The following is a 19300-nucleotide window of genomic DNA, read 5'->3' on the forward strand; positions in this document are numbered from 1 at the left end:
AGAAATTTTAATGTGTATAAGTTATGCCCCTTTAGTAGCAATTTCCTCTCCACATAAACTCTAGCGATCTAAGACAAACTGTAATGCACGTTACTCCTAAGGTATAATGGAGCATCTTGTGTCATTCCACAGATTTACAAGATACACATCTTCTATGTGAAAACACACACATCTAGCATTTCAAAAAAAGTAATGAATACTGGAAAAGAAAATTTCTGTACAGTAAATACAGCATCAAAGGCCCTGGTTAACCCTCACCATGAAAGGTGTTCGGATCTGTTGATCGATCCGTACGAGCTTTCTTCTTTCTTGCTTCCATCATCTTTTTCTTTCTCTGTCTGGCCATCAGCAGCATTATTCCAATCGTGACTAGAAAAAAGTGGTGAAAAAGGTGGTACAGTCAGAATCCCTGACAAAACATTTAAATCCAATTCATTTTCTTGTTCTTCAGCTGAAAACATATTAATTTTCACGCCTTCAATTAAATTTTTCAAAAACAGATACTGCTACAAGAATTATGACTCTTTACCTGGCACTGCCAATCCAAGCCAGATGAATGTAAATGGAAATGAAATTTGGCTATCCATCCCAAAGAAGTAATCAAACGTCTGCCAAGTTGTGCAGTTCTCAATCAGGAAAAGGGCTTGGGAGGCATTGCTCTCTGGAACTTCAAATGGACTTACATTGGGGTCCAATTGAGCAGGTTGTTGACATGGATCGCCTGTAAAAAATATCGGTACTCTAACACCGACTTTGGTCTATCAACAAATCAATATTATGGAAAATAATAGCATTTATGTTTAAAGCATATATATGTGTCATTTACCCTATTGGGGACCTCGTATAACTTTACCCCGTTGGGGGCCTCAAGTTTGTTAGCCAATCAATGGCTTGGATAGGCACGCGATAGCTTGTGTTTTGCACACGTTAGCCTTTTCATATACATGGGATTCAGTGAATACAAATTGTAAAGCGGATCAAAGTTTTTTCATTTTGTTCAACCCTCCACCACCCCAACTTTCCGTCCTCAATATGGAGGTTTACTCCGATGCTATGCAATCTTTTTATATAGGCTTTTTCGTCGTTTGGGTTGGCCTTATTTGTTCGCCATCTTTTTGCTCTGGGTTTGTTTTGATGAATTTTTATTTGTCATCTTATAGCGTAGCATTATTTAAGTTATTTTGTCTTCTTTGGGGGAAATCAGACTTTGAGTAATTTAGCTTTGCAGGTACTTTCATGTAGAATGTTAGCTTTGCAGGTACTTTCATGTAGAATGTATTATCTGATTTCCCCCAAAATCTTATGTTGAAGATTTCTTTCGTCATTTGGTATTGTAATAAATGACAAATTTTCAATCTCAATCATTCTTTTGTTCAGATTTTTTATGACAGCAAAAACGAACTACGGTGAGCAGAGTTTGGGTAATAGAAGCTGATAAACATAAAGGACCTAATTTATTTTATTCATTATCATTTTTAACTTTCCATCCTTCTATCATCGTTAGTTATAGGGACCCAGGTTCAAGATTCCCCCCCCCCCCCCCCCCCCAATTTTGTTTTTCACTTTTAATGATTAAAATCTGTTGTCTATAATAAGTTTAAAGGGTTTCACAAAAAAATAAGGTTATACATTATCACAGGAACTTGTATTAGAGAGTTTAATATTTGTTCTGTAAACAAAGATTGTGGTTTGTTATTGTTTATGAAGTTATCAAAAGAAATGAATATCAATTTAAGTTTATTATATCTTTCACATTTCAAGTATTCTTTAGGTAAAATGTGTCATCTAGAGGTTAAATTTGTGACTGTGCAGAATTAAGATGCTTTAAATCACAAAATCAACATTTCACTGGTTTGTTGGACAGGTGGTGTTTATTTTATTTCAGTCCGTGTAAATTTCAAGGGAGGTAGCTTTGAGCCGCCACAACGCCAACTGCAGTGGCCCATTCTGCAACATTCTCCGCTGACTATGTTTCCATACAAGGTATACTAATGGGAGATAATCGCGGGTACATTTCTGGTTACGGTAGTTTTAGAATCTTTCCGGATTGAAATTCAGTCAACCGGTGAAAAAATGAAGGTGTAAATGCCGTTCAATTCAAATTAAACCTTCAATTCTTTACTTGTTTTGCTTCACTTTTGATTATTTCCTCACAGATCATATGGTTTAGTAAAATAACCACCCATTGAAGCAATTTTCATGCAAAAGCCACCCATCATAGAATCAATATCCCACCAGTGTGAACCACCCATAGATTTTTTAAAAAACTGCCGTCCCCGGGTACCCCATATGTTTAAATGGAACAGCCCTTAGATGAGCTAAAAACTACAGCTTGGATTTCATTTCAATCCTCAGTAATATTTTTCAATATTTAGCAAATAAAGCTGATTATGGGATCAAATTGTGTGCACGCAGAGAGAGGACGAGGAACAATTGGGGAGTTTGCAGTCTCTGAATGTCTTGTCATGATGTAGGGCTGCATTCTGCTGTGATGTAACAATCATTATATTACTTACTATTCCCCCTATGTACAAAGGGATCAGCCTGAATGTCTGCATTGTTCCTACTGACCAGAACTCCATTGGGATCTCTTTGATCTTCCACTCTCAAGTTGGTCACTTTGGACAAAATGTAGCCCAGGGTGATTTCATTGTTAATACGGTCTATCTCTGTTTGGTTGAATATTCTGAAAACAATGTAGAAAAATAAATGTAAGTCATTGGTTTAACTGTTTTGCAGGATCTGAGGTCTTACATTACTGTGCACCATATGGACATATATGTAATTCAATGAAATAATGCATGATACATAAACCCAAAGTTTCTCTTCAACCACAATGTAACAATAATACTCCCATCTTTATACACACCATAAACACTGAAATAATTGAATACAACAGAGCATTTTACCCCACCCCCCAATCTATTTCTAATTAAACTTATTAAAATCAGACATGTAGAACATTATAGTATTGCCAGGAAGCCACTTCTCAATCACTGAACAACATGATGCGTATTTCTGTCCGTTGTAGTGTCCTGTTGTTCTCCTGTGTGGCAGTACTTATTACTGATGGTGTACCCACGATATTTTCAGGAACTTTAATAAATTTTCTGTATTTGTAATACATGCTGAATTTCAATCAAGTGTTAAAAGTGTTTATCATAGTTTATCTCACAACAGTACATTTCCCAGGTTCGTAACACAGGTTCGAAAAAACGAGATGAACTCGTAGCCAGGTTCATAATTATGCAAATTAGGTAGGTCGATCATTCAAGCGACACATAAACAAAACAACATGTCTTCCTTTGAAATTGTTAACATTGACGGTAAAAGACCTTGTTTTGTCACCATTTTGTCACGAAGGTTGTTCCAAGAGGATTTTGTGTCTTTTATGAAGTGAAAATAATTTCCAGTTTCTCCAAATTGTGATGTAGTGATGACGTCACAATGGAATTGAAAGCAAAAACTTTCTGTGACATTCAGATTGTGAAATTTACAGTAAATCATAATGTGCGTTTAATGATAGTTGTGTGATAAATAGAATCTTACACTCATGCTTATAATATATGAAATTTATGAAATTCATTACCGCGGATTTGAATATTTCCCTCGCTAAGGTTTGAGAAACATTAAATCTGTTAACTCCACATTTCATAAATTTCATATGCCATAAGCACTTATTCAAGATCCTCTCTATGATTCATTATTTGTTTTTTCCTGTGATCCTCCTATGTGACTAAGAGCATGTCCAACTCTAGTTGCATCATGAACTTACTTGTTGTCCAAGTTCTCATACCAAAACCGGTCACCATCTCTGATTCTACAGAACTGTTCCACCATGATGACTCGGAACAAATCCCCAGGACCATCGTCAGTGGTTTCTAGCAAACCACCAGTAAACAAGTCCACCTTTTCTGGTGATGTTCCATTGAGACCTGAGCCTTGATAGAGTAGTCTCAGAGCTTCTATAGCCTAAAATCAAATATCTAGTTGTTAGTATTTACACAATTCAGCCTGGTGGTTCTTCGGAGCCACTTGCCGGTCTCAAGCCCCGGTAAAGTGAGGAGAGCTGGGCGTGGGATCAGCAACCCCACCCTCTAAAAACACTAATGTTACAGATACCAGCACTGCATAATCATCATCTAGGGAATAATGGACAACGACCAGGAAAAGAGTGTATGAAGCGGACCAGCCAAACCTATCGGGAGCTGATCTATAGAACCTCCTCTTCCCCAAGACCACCACACGGATTGGATTATGGAATGTGAGAACATTATAAGAAACTGGGAAATCTGCACAAGTGGCCAGGGAAATAGAGATGATGCTTTCTGTTGTATTCAGAACCACCAAATGAGGACGACAACCACATCAATGGAGTTGGACTCATGCTGACTAAGAGAGCAAGCAGGAGCCTGATCAAGTGGGAACCAATCAGTAAGCAGATTTTGACAGCTCGTTTCCGCTCAAAGTTCCAGAAAGTGACAATTATCCAATGCTATGCACCCACTAATGTGGCAGACGAAGAAGCAAAAGAGGATTTCTACCAGCAGCTCCAGAGCATTATGGACAAAACACCAAAGAGAGATATCACCACTGTGATATGCCAAAGTGAGGAGCAGCAACGCAGGATGAGAACACATCATGGGGAATCGTGGCCTTGGGAACATGAATGAGAATGGCGAGCTATTTGCGGACTTCTGTGAACAGAACGACCTTGTCAATGATGGAATTGTTCTCCCTCATCGAAGAGTCAGAAAACCAGATCTACCACCTGACAATCTCGCGGTGATGGAGAAGGACCTCGATGGATATCAGAGTATATAGAGGTGCTGACGTGGGATCAGACCACTCCTTAGTGATTGGAAAACTGAGAGTGAAAATCCAAGCACTAAAGAAGACTAGTTCTCAAGGACACTCAAAATTCGATGTCTCAAAACTCAAGACATCAGCCCAGAAGGAGAACTTTTCCATCTCCCTCCAGAACATATTCCAGGCACTGTCTGATCTAAAGGACGGCTCACTAGAGAAGTGGGAGCGAGTTAGGAGCACCTTCACAGAAACCTCCGAAGAGAAACTCAGCTTTAGGAAGAGAGAGTTCATGAGCTGGCTGTCAGAGGACACAATCACCATGATAGAAGACAAGAAGACAATCAAGCAGAGACTTGGGCACGTGAGAACTAGAGCACAGAAACAACAAATTCAACAAGAGTACACCCTGAAGAACAAAGATGTGAAGAGAAGTGCGAGAAGAGACAAGAGAAGCTTGGTTGATGGATTGGCTGAAGTAGCAGAGGAGCCAGTGGGCAAGAATTATATGAGGACACTCTACAACATCACCTGACAGCTGTCAGAAAGGAAAACCAACACCAACCGACCAGTACAAGGCAGGAACGGAAAGATCCTCTGCAAACCCACAGACCAGCTAGAAAGGTGAAAGGAGCACTTTAGCAGCCTACTCAACAGCATACCAGTAACCTGGGCCTCATCAGCAAAGCGGAAGTGGTAAAGGCCATCAAGAAAATGAAGAGTGGAAAAGCCCCAGAACCTGACAGCATACCTCCAGAAGCTTTGAAGGCAGACCCAGGTACAACAGCAGACATCTTGATCAATGTATAACAGGGAGAAGGAAGACATACCAAAGGAGTGGAGGACTGGCTACATTGTGAAACTTCCAAAGAAAGAAGACCTCAGGGACTGCCAGAACTGAAGAGGAATACGGCTTCTTTCATTGCCTAGCAAAGTCTTCACCAGGGTGATTCTGGAGAGAATAAAAATTGCAATTGACACTACTCTGAGAGAAGAACAGGCAGGATTCCGGGCCGGGAGATCATGTGCCGACCAGATTGCAACTCTACGCATCATCATTGAACAATCACTGGAGTGGCAGTCACTGATGCATATCAACTTTGTCGACCTCAAGAAGGCATTTGACATGGTGGATCACGTAACAATCTGGCAAATCCTCAGACACTATGGCATCCCTCAGAAGATCATCAGCATCATCCAGAGCCTCTACAGGGACACCAACTGCAGGGTCATTCACAACGCCAACCTGTCGCCATCCTTTGAGGTCAACACTGGAGTCAGACAAGGATGCATGCTATCCCCTCTAATCTTCGTAATAGTGATTGACTGGGTAATGAAAACCAGCATAGATCAGCCCAGAGGCATTCAGTGGACTCTGATGAAAAAACTTGAGGACCTGGATTTCGCAGACAATATTGCCCTGCTGTCGCACTCTCATAAACACATGCAAGACTAAACGGAGATTCTGACCAACATAGCCAGGACCACAGGACTGGAGATCAATGTGGGTAAAACAAAGAGCTTGTGGGTTAATACCACTCAAGAAGCACCAATGGACAGGCTTTGGAAGAAGTTGACCACTTCACCTACCTAGGCAGTGTTGTCAGTAAGACAGGAGGAGCTGACAAGGACATAAAGTCCGGAATCAGCGAGGCGAGACATACATTCATCATCCTCAGACCAGTGTGGAGGAATGGCAACCCTAGTCTACACACCAAGCATAGGCTGTTCAACACCAATGTCAAGTCTGTGTTGTTGTACAGTTCGGAGACCTGGAGACACACAAAGAGCCTGGATAACAAGTTACAAGTCTTCATCAACACTTGTCGTCGCCAGATCCTACACATCAGATGGCCTGAGCGGATTGCAATGAGGAACTCATGCTCTGGATGAAGCAAGTCCTAATTACAAAGACCATCCAGAGGAGGAAATGAAGTTGTGTTGAACACACCCTGCGCAGAGGACCAAACAACATCCCACACTATGCCTTGGACTTGGAACCCACAGGGAAAGTGAAAGAGGGGACGACCAGTCACCATCTGGAGGACTCTACAGGCAGAGCTCAGGAAAATCAACATGACCTGGGGTGAAGCCAAGAGAACAGCCCAAGGCAGAACAAAATGGAGAACAGCAGCGTGGGCTCTATGTTCCGAACGGAACAAAGAGGACGGGGTAAGTCAGTATTTACACAAAATTGACATCAAGATTTAGATTTTAATTGATCAACATTTCTTGTGTCTTGATTGCTCAAAGCAAAAGCACTATGAGACAGATTCAACGCAAGAGTCATCCACCGGTGATGTATATGTGGTCTGTGACAGATAATTATGATGACTCATCACAATATACAAAACCAACCACTCATTAGGGAAGACAACACACACAACGGGCTACCACCTTATACTCAACAGCATTGAAAAACCCCTCCGCCTACCATCCATCAAAATAGAAAACATTTCCAGTGCCCAAAATTATTTCATACTATATAATACTGGTATGGTAATTTTACATACTGTTATTTTAAATAGAAAAACTTTGAATAACTAATGGTCCAAAAGTCTTGAATTAAACAATTGCATAACTGACAAAATATCCCATTATCTCTCACTATTTATGAGTAAATGCATCATTTTCTTGATATCATGCAGGTATCTATTGTAACATAATATTCATAAAACAAGCTAAACCTTCTCTGTCAAATTATTTTGGTTATTGATGTCCTGCCAGCTATTCAAACGAGGTAAACCAAATGTTTCTCTGATGGTCTGATAGTCAGTAAGACCATGATCTCTGGCTCGCTGGATATTAAGTGCTGCCAAGTCTCTTCTAGAAAACTCCAGGGGACCAAACACCTGTCCTGCAATAGAAATCAATCGACAATTACAGTACCAGTACTTTTGACGTATCTCAAATTCATTAAATGCATAGATTCCATTTTTGACTCGCTTTCAATACATATGTAACAAGAGTACATCATACGCCCAGTGATGACAAAATTTCAGAGCAATATCTATATCTATAATGAAAAAGAGTCCAGGAAACTATTTGACCTACTTTTAGCCCTAAAGTAGGCCATGGCGCACCAATCAATTTGAAATGCTCTACTTGAGGGAGAATTGACAACATTTCAGAGCAATACAAAAATAATTTGACCTACTTTTAGCCCTAAAGTAGGTCACGGTGCACCAATCCCGCTGATATACAGACTGAACATGCATTCCTCTGAGAGGAAGCTTGTGACTAAATTTCAGGGCAATATCTGTATCTAAAAGAAAGTTAGGAAAACTGTTTGGCCTACTTTTAGCCCTAGAGTAGGCCATGTTCCACCAATCCAGCTGAAATGCAAACTCAAGCTTATGCTTCTTGGGGAGAAATTGTGACCAAATTTCAATGCTGTACATGCATCCAATGTGGAAAAAAGTTGGGAAAAATTACCTCAGACAGACTGACAGACAGCGCCAAAACATGATATTTCCTGTCTGACGATGGACGTAAATTAAAGTGCTGTGGTGGCACATGATACGCCTGTCAGATGTTTATCAATAATAATCATAAACAGATGAGAAATATATTTCACCTGCTAAGTCTTCTACCATGATGTGGTCCTCCTTCTCTCCCAGCGTAGAGGCTAGTCCTCTGTACAGGGAATCTAAATCCTCCTGCACCGATTCCTGGTGAGAAAAATGATAATTAAAAATCAATGTAAATCCCAGTTAAATAAATGTGCTGTAAATATTCATCAAATTTCTACAAAATCTGTGGGGAAGAGTTGAAATAACTGGTTTCTGTGTTTACACTCATGACTGAGAATTTGCAGTGAATGATTTAATCAAAAAATCATAATACTTGTAATTCAAAGCAAAACAATTTCTATACTAGGTATTATATTTCAATTCGTTTGGAAGGCAACATTTCTACAAATGTTTGTCATATCTGGTGCAGTTGACCTGTTAGCAAGGTCCCTGCAATGTGGGGGATTATCATCTTTATAAGTCAAGAATTTCATACTGTTTCCCAATGACTTGACTTATGACCTAAGACAGGTTTCCCCTTTTTGACCAACACAGATAAAATAACCCCACCACTCCCCTTCAGATTAAAAAAAATTGCTATTGCTCTCTCAAGAAAATAAGTTATTTCAAAGTACACTGTAATTTATTCATACATCTACATAATTGGTGGTAAAACTTTCAGTCCATAACATTCTGTAGGAGAAACAAATCTGTGAGACAGATGAACATTCAGAGAGGATGGCACCAGTACCTCCCCTCACAGCATGGTGGTGATCAAGACTGTAATTATGATCCTCAAATGCCATTATGTAAAAGCTTTATTGACTTCCATCACTTAAATTCCACAAAAGAAATCTTCATGGATTGCAAGCTATCTAAACATTAGAAGTTCATGGTTATCTATGAGTATCCCACAATGAAAAATGTAGATTTTAAGTGTTACATGCTGATGGTGCAAGAGTTTCTAGTACTACATATCCTGAGTTTTCAGAGATAAAAAAGGATGTCAAATTCTAATGTTTATGTTTCACCATTATAAAATTATGGCCTGGACAAATATTTGTAGCCCCACCCCCCTACAAGTAACCTAATGACCATGGTACATATACCATGTTTGATCATAAGCAACTAGAAGCTTCTATTGTTTTTCCATTACTAATTTATGGCTGGCCACACATATTTTTGACATTTTTACCAGCGTCAAAGTTTCTATAGCAAATCATACAGAGCCCTTGCAATGGCTGTGCGAGAGCCTTTCTAATGTCCCCATAGACCACAATGTCCATGCCATCAATTTTTGCCCAAATGTTTTGAAAATATTGTGCGTCTGCTGTCTGATAAGTGCACTTTTTCTGCAAAATGATTGTGCCGAAATCATGCATTACATTGTTTGACAATATACACAGGCTACGAGCTTACGATTTAAAAATCTGTATAAGTTCAAACTAAACAATATCGTAGAGGTCACAGTTTCCGTATGAAAATCTCACAGTTGGCTACGAGTTTCACATGTAGGCCTTCATTCTCATCATAGCTAAACACCCTGTCTTTGTACCTGGTATTTGAGATTATTTTTTGAAGATTTAACATTTTTCACTATACATGTATATGGAGCGCCAAATTAACATAAACTCAAATAATTGAAGATATCTTCAATTATTTGAAGATATCATCAATTCATTTGATGCGCGCAACAATTGAATTAAAGATCTCTTCAAATAATTAATGATATCTTCAATTCTGAATTATTGCGCGCATTAATTGAATTGATGAGAGCATTAATTCTTCAGCTGATTTGATGCGCGCTTTAATTGAATTAATGATCTCTTCAAATGAATTAATGATATCAACAATTGAATTGATGCGCGCTACAATTCAATTGAAGAGAGCAATAATTGATATAATGCGCGCATTAAATCAATTGATGAGAGCAATAATTGAATTGATGCGTGCATTAATTCATTTGATGAGAGAAAATAATTGATTTAATGCGTGCATTAATTCAATTATTGCTCTCTTCAATTGAATTAATGATATCTTTAATTCATTGGAAGAGAACAATAATTCTTTTAGAGAGAGCAACTATATAATTAAAGATATCTTCAATTCAACATATCCACAATTGAATTAATGATATCTTTAATTGAATTGTTGCTCTCTTTAAAAGAATTGATGCGCGTATTAATTCCTTATACAAAAGCATTGTAAATGATTTAAAGATATCTTCAATTGAATTAAAGAGATCATCAAATTATTTATATCAAGCTCTAAATTAATTATTGCGAGCAATATTTCTACTAAATTGATGCTCTCATCAAATGAATTGAAGAGAGCAATAATTTAATTAATGTGCGCATCAAATCTATTATTGCTCTCATTAATTGAATTAATGCGCACATCAATTGAATTGAAGAGAGCAATAATTGAATTAATGCGTGCATTAAATCAATTATTGCTCTCATTAATTCAATTGATGCGCGCATTAACTCAATTGATGAGAGCAATAATTGAATTGAAGCGCGCATTAATTCATTTGATGAGAACAATAATTGATTTAATGTGCGCATTAATTCAATTAAAGAGAGCAATAATTGAATTGATGATATCTTCAAATAATTGAAGATATCTTCAATTATTTGAGTTTATGTTAATTTGGCGCTCCATACATGTATGAGCCCTACAGCCTATTACTTTGGAGCCAGAACCGTTAGATACTTAATTGCTGAAGCCTGTCACTTACAACAAAAGATTATGTATTAATTGATGCTGCAACAGTTACTGTAACAGTACAAATCTTGAGTACTGTAAATTCCTAAATAAACGCGAGCAGTTTATTATCACGTAATTTCACGAGAAACATTACTCGTAAAAAATATTTCTCGCATTTATTTTTTTTATTGCTAAACTACATGCAAAAACTTTTGATCAACTGAGCACTCGCAAATTTATTTTCTTGTGATTTGATGTCCATGAGTCATTTCACTATAGGTATTCATGTAAAATAAAGAAACTACAGTATTCACAATTCTGCTACAAATACGATTCTTTGACTGTCAGGAAAGTTAATTGGTCTTGAAACACTTCACTGTATTGAATGCTCATTACAGGTATAACTCCTCACCTGTGAATTCCAATAGGCATTGCAGAGCCTCAATCCATGAGTCTGCTGGACAGGAGGGTTGGGTAACCTCAGATTGGCTGGGAACCAGTTACATCCCCGTTGTAAATTATTTCCTGTCTTTGGGCCCCTGCAAATATTGCAAAATATATATACTATATATATGTTTAAATTCAATGACTGTCAAAAGGGACTGATCAATTAATTGTTGAAAAGAATCATGCGATTTGTATATTTAAGAGAACTAATCAAACTTAGCCTAATGATTAAGGAAATTCAAAAATAGACCTATAATTCAATTTAAATAAACCAGAATGATAGAATCAGCTTAACTAGATATGAAACAGCTAGTTCAAACTTCATTTCTATGATAATAAGACTAGCATTTATCTTATGAATGAAAATTGGACTCAAGCTTTGAATCACTTATTGAAATTTCAATAAATACAAAATATGTGGACCACAGGCTGTATTGGTCACCTGAGTATTAGTTATGGGTGTCACTAGCCCTAAGGGTTACAGAATCTATAATAATGTTCCTGTTCTGCATATCTAAGCTAAATTCTAATATTCAGCAGCAGTATAAAACAAGATGTGTTCTTAAAAGACAAATGCTCCAGAAAGCGCCAATACAGATAAAAGACTTTGCATGATATAATAACACTATACATGTATTACTATTTTAGATCCACCCTAGCGTTAGAACCCTCAGATACATGTTATAATAACACTATACATGTATTACTATTTTAGATCCACCCTAGCGTTAGAACCCTCAGATACATGTTATAATAACACTATACATGTATTACTATTTTAGATCCACCCTAGCGTTAGAACCCTCAGATATATGATATAATAACACTATACATGTATTACTATTTTAGATCCACCCTAGCGTTAGAACCCTCAGATATATGATATAATAACACTATACATGTATTACTATTTTAGATCCACCCTAGCGTTAGAACCCTCAGATATATGTTATAATAACACTATACATGTATTACTATTTTAGATCCACCCTAGCGTTAGAACCCTCATTACAATAGAGATCCTGAAATTTACAGGCCTTCATGCTCTTGCTACATATACATTCAAATCTTATTCAACAAAAGCACAAGTAAAAAGGGGGTGGGGGCATTAAATATTGTTCGAAAATGGTTATTTTGTCGCAGATCAAGGGAATTCTTGTCCTGATATGCCCTATGAACTTCGAGCAGAACGAGGACATGAGCCTAATATTTCTACCAGAATGTTTAATTTCATTACGAATTTTATTGACCAACAGAATACAATAAAAACATTTTAAACAGTCTAATGGTTTGAGTACAACATTTAAGGACCAAAGCTTCCACAGATCACTGCATTATGATATGTTTATGAATACATGTAGGTGTAATGATGAAACGCTTCTCCAAACAAAAGGCATATAAATGGCCTGTGTATTATAACAGTATTTAAGCCAGTTAGGATTGCAGAACAGTGACATTGCATGTTTATACATTGTGATATACAATTTTTAAGGGATCACAAACAACGAAAATTAATCCACACGAAATCATGTTGTCACTACAAAAGCAATGACATTTTCCCCAACGAAATTAAATAAGTCTACAGTATATCACACAAGATAGTCTTCACCCTTGGGTGTAAATCATCCCTAGCGAACAGCTGAATGAAACAATGCAAAATAATACCTTCTCCAAAGACCTGGGGTAACTAGGGTGTGTCCATATCTCATAGCTGACGTCTGAAATTCAGCGGTTATACCTGGGTGAATATTTGGGTTGTATACTGCAATTAAAATGAGGATTATCGTTATCATCATTGCAATGTATCTTGTTAAAGTCTGTTAGGATTATCCTGTAAACTACACTGAGTATGTATCTTGTTATAGTCTGTTAGGATTATCCTGTAAACTACACTGAGTATGTATCTTGTTATAGTCTGTTAGGATTATCCTGTAAACTACACTGAGTATGTATCTTGTTATAGTGTGTTAGGATTATCCTGTAAACTACACTGAGTATGTATCTTGTAAGTTATAGTCTGTTAGGATTATCCTGTAAACTACACTGAGTATGTATCTTGTTATAGTCTGTTAGGATTATCCTGTAAACTACACTGAGTATGTACATATCTTGTTATAGTGTGTTAGGATTATCCTGTAAACTACACTGAGTATGTATCTTGTTATAGTCTGTTAGGATTAACCTGTAAACTACACTGAGTATGTATCTTGTTATAGTGTGTTAGGATTATACTGTAAACTACACTGAGTATGTATCTTGTAAGTTATAGTCTGTTAGGATTATCCTGTAAACTACACTGAGTATGGAACCTTTGTCACAAATGCCAAACGTTCACAAAGTACCAAGGTGTAAAATTTAGGTAGTACCAAACAGTATTCGAAAATGTATCATTTTGGAAGCATCTCACGTAATTCAAATGTGTAGGCAGTTCACTTGAGTCAAGCATCTATAGCAACAAATAATACAGACGACACCAATGGAGTGTCAGAGACGATTAGTGATGGGATGATTGTAAGATTGAAACGAGAGTCCAAGAGATCGAGGGATAAAAAACAAACAAATGGGGTTTTTGGAAATTATCGGCCAAAATCATATACTTCAATATGCACTATTATCGTCTGATATTGAAACTGGTAGTGATGCTGAATGTGTTACTGAATATATTGACATCAGAAGTGGACTGTAGATGGAGATCGGACACCAATTACATCGTGTTTTATAGAGTACTACACATACCCAAATTTTTCCCCTATGTTTTATCCAAATAAAAAAAGACAGAATATTGAGTTTTATGCAATATGCAAAATAATAGCCTAAATGAACTCGCTGAAATATTGAATTATATGAAATGTACATAATAATAATATGTGACATTAAAGAAACTTATAAATGAACTACATGTATGCCATGACTATGACTTTGTATATTTATATAAAAAAAATTTGCAGGATATAAATCCAATGCAAATTTATGAGTTTATATGCTACATGTAGAATTATTGAAATATGGCGGGGGAGATGTGTTTTAAAAGTTCACTTCACAAGTTGATTTTGAAAGTACTTATATAGAGATTGGAGGAAAATTATCAATGAATTAATGAATAGTTGGTTTAATTAATTTTGAAAGGTAAAATAATGAATGATTATAAAACAAAACATTAGCATAGAATTTAACAGTCTGTTGATCACTTTTGAAGGGGGGGGGGGGGGGGTAAAATGAAATCCCTAGGTTTATGGAGCGCCAAATTAACATATCATCGATTGAATTATTGCTCTCTTTAATTGAATTAATGCACGCATTAAATCAATTATTGCTCTCATCACATGAATTATGCGCGCTTCACTTCAATTACTGCTTTCATCAATTGAATTAATGTGGACATCAATTGAATTATAATTAGAGCAATAATTGATTTAATGCATGATTAATTCAGTTATTGCTCTCTTCAATTCAATTGATGTGCACATTAATTCAATTAATGAGAGCAATAATAGATTTGATGCGCAAATTAATTGAATTATTGCTCTCTTCAATTCATTTGATGAGAGCATCAATTTAGTAGAAATATTGCTCGCAATAATTAATTTAGAGCTTGGTATAAATAATTTGATGATCTCTTTAAAGCAATTGAAGATATCTTTAAATCATTTACAATGCTTTTGTGTAAGGAATTAATGCGCGCATCAATTCTTTTAAAGAGAGCAACAATTCAATTAAAGATATCATTAATTCAATTGTGGATATGTTGAATTGAAGAGATCTTTAATTATATAGTTGCTCTCTCTAAAAAAAATCATTGCTCTCTTCAAATGAATTAGAGATACCATTAATTCAATTGAAGAGAGCAATAACTGAATTAATGCGTGCATCAAATCAATTATTGCTCTCATCAAATGAATTAATGCGTGTATCAATTCAATTATTGCTCTCATCAATCGATTTAATGCGCGCATTATATCAATTATTACTCTCTTCAATTGAATTGTAGCGTGCATTTGAAGAGATCATTAATTCAATTAAAGTGCGCATCAATTCAGCTGAAGAATTAATGCTATCATGAATTCAACTAATGCGCGCAATAATTCAGAATTGAAGATATAATTAATTATTTGAAGAGATCTTTAATTGAATTGTTGCGCTCATCAAACAAATTGATGAATCTTCAAATAATTGAAGATATCTTCAATTATTTGAGTTTATGTTAATTTGGCGCACCATGCATATAGGTTGATTTTTTTTTAATATTCATATCGTTTAATCTATGTGTCTTGAAATGTCATTTGTTAGAGTTTCTTTAAAATTGATTCAGAATTATAGATTCTCTTTTATATGGTACTGAGTACGGCAAATATAGCTTGCACATTTGACCTTTATATATATTTCCAAGCATATGATTAATATATATATATATATATATATATATATATAAACAAAAATTAATTTGTGACTTTGATTATTATTTTATTTGTTTATTTGAATTTCATTTAATAAATTCCTTTCATAAAATGTACATTCTTCTCACATTTTTTTTTAAAAACATGTACTTTAATGAAAGCTAATGGATTTAACCCTTTTCTGACTAAAGTGTCAGAGACTGGATTTGTAACCATTTTATAAAAAAAAATCTACAGGTCAAATTTCTTTTGAATTTTGCCAAACAGGCACAGTTTAATATAATGATATAAAAGTTCTGTAATATTCCAAAACATTGAATTATAAGAAACGTTTGGTACTAACCTTAACTGTCATATTGGGAACAAAAATTTCATGACAGCATAGAAAATTTTAAATTTCAATTGTTTATTTCAGCAAAATGGCAGTCAAATAATTCTCAACTAGTGTCAATAAGCCATACAGTATATAACACTCTTTTAATTGTGAATTTGATATTTGCATGACATAGGCAATTTATGTAGACCCATTCCCAAATTCACAAAACATTCGGAGATCACTGTTGATCGAGGAGAGTATAGATCCACTTAATTAAATTCAATAAAGAAACAGCCAAAACATCATATGGCACTTTCAATCAATTCCAATGCAAGTGTATACTTATTTTTATAAAGTTTTCCATTCCACGTAACACCTACAGTGGTAAAACAAGAGCACTTATTCATAAATGTGCTAAAATGTCGAGATATTTCTCAGTGTATCAGCTGCTATATATTATATACTGAAATAAGTAAACACTACAGTACGACACCTATACAGATGCATTCATTTTCACAAACATAAAAACCCTTAATGACTTAACTAAATTCAAACTTTCAGCTTATTTCAAAGTTTAATAGTTTCAATCTTTATGAAAACAATGCAGAAGAGAACAATTTAACTATGTTATTAAAAAAACTATTCTCATGAAACGAAAATAAAATGAGTTTGATTAAGAAATAAATTTCAATTTCAAAACTACATGACGTCGCTTCAAGCCGGCATGCCTCATAAAGCATGAAAATTATGGCACGATCTTCATGAAAAGTATGCTCAGGCATGAAGCATTGCAGTTCATACCCTCATGTATTTTCAACAATGTAATTCTTTTTTTAATTTATAATTTACAGTCTCCTTTCATTTCTGTTGAAATTCCCAACTCCTGAAATAGCTGTACAATATTTATAAAGATTCAATGAATGTATATTATTACCATATGGTCCACATGTTGGCATTCTTGGGTCATTGGATTTTGGTGCTCTGATTGGATAAAATGGGCTGTTGTCACCGGGACTTACATTTGTAAAATTACTGGCAGTGAAAATCCATCTAGGTAACCAATCATACAGTACTATTTTCTGTCAACAAATAGGGAAACAATAAATAATGAAAAATATAAGGATAAAGTATATGTCTCAGAAATTGAATTTACTTGTATACAGTGGAGCCTTGGTAATCCAGATGCCATTAATACGGATGCTTCACTTTCCAGATGATTTTTCTAGGGAACTTTTATATGTTATTTTGCATCATTAATCTGGAAATTCGCATTCAGGATATGGACGGTAATTTTTTACTACAAAATGTTAAAATGCATTGAAAATTGTACCGTTAATCCAGACGGTAAGTTTTTTGAGGGAAGGTCTGTGTTGAACAATTTTAGCAAGGCATAAATTATAAAGAAAACAAGCCAAACTATCTAAATGAAGCAATTACCTGTACCCCGTCAACACCTCCCTCCAATTAGGTGGTGTGTGATGATAAGTCCATTAGATAGCACGTGCCGATCGAGACACTGTATTGCCAATTTTTGCACATAAGATCTTTATTGCGTGTAATGTTGCATTTTGTAAATAAATCTGTAGCAAATTATTCTATAGTATTGATCAATAGCCAAATAGCATTAATAAATTAAACATCATGCCGTAATGATATTTTTTTTGAACTGCTACACATATCAGTTGTACTCATTCGTAAATTGATATCGGCTTATTCAAATCTAAAGAGTGTAGATTATACTTCTATGCATCAATAAAGTAAGCATATTGGTTATACTTATGTAAATATGCAATTCAGTTATCCGGACGCTTCATTTCTCTGGACAATTATGCTGGGATTAACCAAAGTGTCCGGATTAACGAGACTCCACTGTATTTTAAAACTGTACATGATGTACTTTATGAACAAACCTGATGGCTGGCAACAACCCATTTTCTGGCATAGTTAAAAATTTGCTCATCATATTTTTCTAGGTCACTTTCCTGAATTCCTTTCATTCTAATGTATTCATCTGCCAGATAATTATGCCATCTGAACCATAAAACTCCAAAGGACAGAAGAAATGGGTTTTCCATGGCTCTGGGGTTTCCAAGTCCTGGAGGTAAAATTCCATCAATAGTACTAAATGTGTGCTTAGCTAGCTATATAAATTTTTATCCAAACAAAAGTATGATCAATCTTATCATTTATCTCCAAAATTTTGGGAATTAGAATTCCCACAAAAGCAGCCTGCCATTCTGCAGTTCGTTTTGTTGTTGCTGAATATTCAAATTAAACCATCCAATTAATCCGTGAGACTTGTCGTTTATTTTCTAAACAAACAAATGATGTAACAAAACGATTATAAAAATGATTTCCACTACTGATATGACTGATTTTATAAGAAAAACAGTAAAGTGTGATATTACCACATAACTACCATAAATCTGGAATTTTCGGCATCAACTAAATCTGGAATTTTCGGCATCAACTTTTTTGCGGATTTAGGAGAAAATGCTATAGACTTATTTTGGGTTTCTTAATTTTGCAAATCAACATCAGTGCTAAAAATAAAAAATCATTATTCTTTTTATAGATGAAAACAATCATATGTATTAACATATGTATATAAAGATAGTAGATAAAATATACATGTGTGCGCATGTAGTGTGCGTGTGTGTGTGTGTGTGTGTGTGTAAAACTTGATTAAAAATCACATCGTGGCATGTAACATTCTTCCCCCAAACCACTGTTCACTAATGAAATGCCATTCAACTATTATATAAACCTTAATTTCTAGATACCTGTGTGTAAACCCAACCCCCTTTCTCCTATTCAAGGTGAAACTTGTGATTTTTGAAAATAACATTTAACCACAGCTTTATTATATATATAAATTCATATTTAAGAAAAATATTTTTGCAAACTTATTTGATCATACATTGTATGTACAAAATTACTAGATATTAATTGACAGTAAAAATCTCCAGCTTTACAGTACGTATGTCCCATGGCAGCAGATGATCTTCTTAAAGGCAATTCATTACTGATGTACAAATTTTTAAGTATCAATTAAATGTGCACAAAAATATTTTTTTGCATCTCATCAAATGACGGAGTTAAATAAAGGGAAAGAA

At 35.4% G+C, this 19300-nt stretch overlaps 1 protein-coding gene across 1 annotated transcript in view; it reads right to left on the reverse strand.

Moving 5' to 3' along the window:
• LOC125649060 (dual oxidase 2) overlaps positions 1-19300 on the reverse strand; it is a 46404-nt gene that overhangs the window by 16267 nt on the left and 10837 nt on the right. The window contains exons 6-15 of the mRNA XM_048876272.2: positions 18095-18279; positions 17119-17263; positions 13140-13236; positions 11440-11566; positions 8384-8477; positions 7494-7663; positions 3776-3972; positions 2517-2686; positions 530-721; positions 259-369 (exon numbers count right to left, since the gene is read on the reverse strand). Of these exons, the coding sequence (XP_048732229.2) occupies positions 259-369; positions 530-721; positions 2517-2686; positions 3776-3972; positions 7494-7663; positions 8384-8477; positions 11440-11566; positions 13140-13236; positions 17119-17263; positions 18095-18279 (1488 nt within the window). The remainder of the gene's footprint in view (positions 1-258; positions 370-529; positions 722-2516; positions 2687-3775; positions 3973-7493; positions 7664-8383; positions 8478-11439; positions 11567-13139; positions 13237-17118; positions 17264-18094; positions 18280-19300) is intronic.

The sequence above is a fragment of the Ostrea edulis genome, chromosome 5 (genome assembly GCF_947568905.1).
Source record: "Ostrea edulis chromosome 5, xbOstEdul1.1, whole genome shotgun sequence".
Lineage (NCBI taxonomy): Eukaryota > Metazoa > Mollusca > Bivalvia > Ostreida > Ostreidae > Ostrea > Ostrea edulis.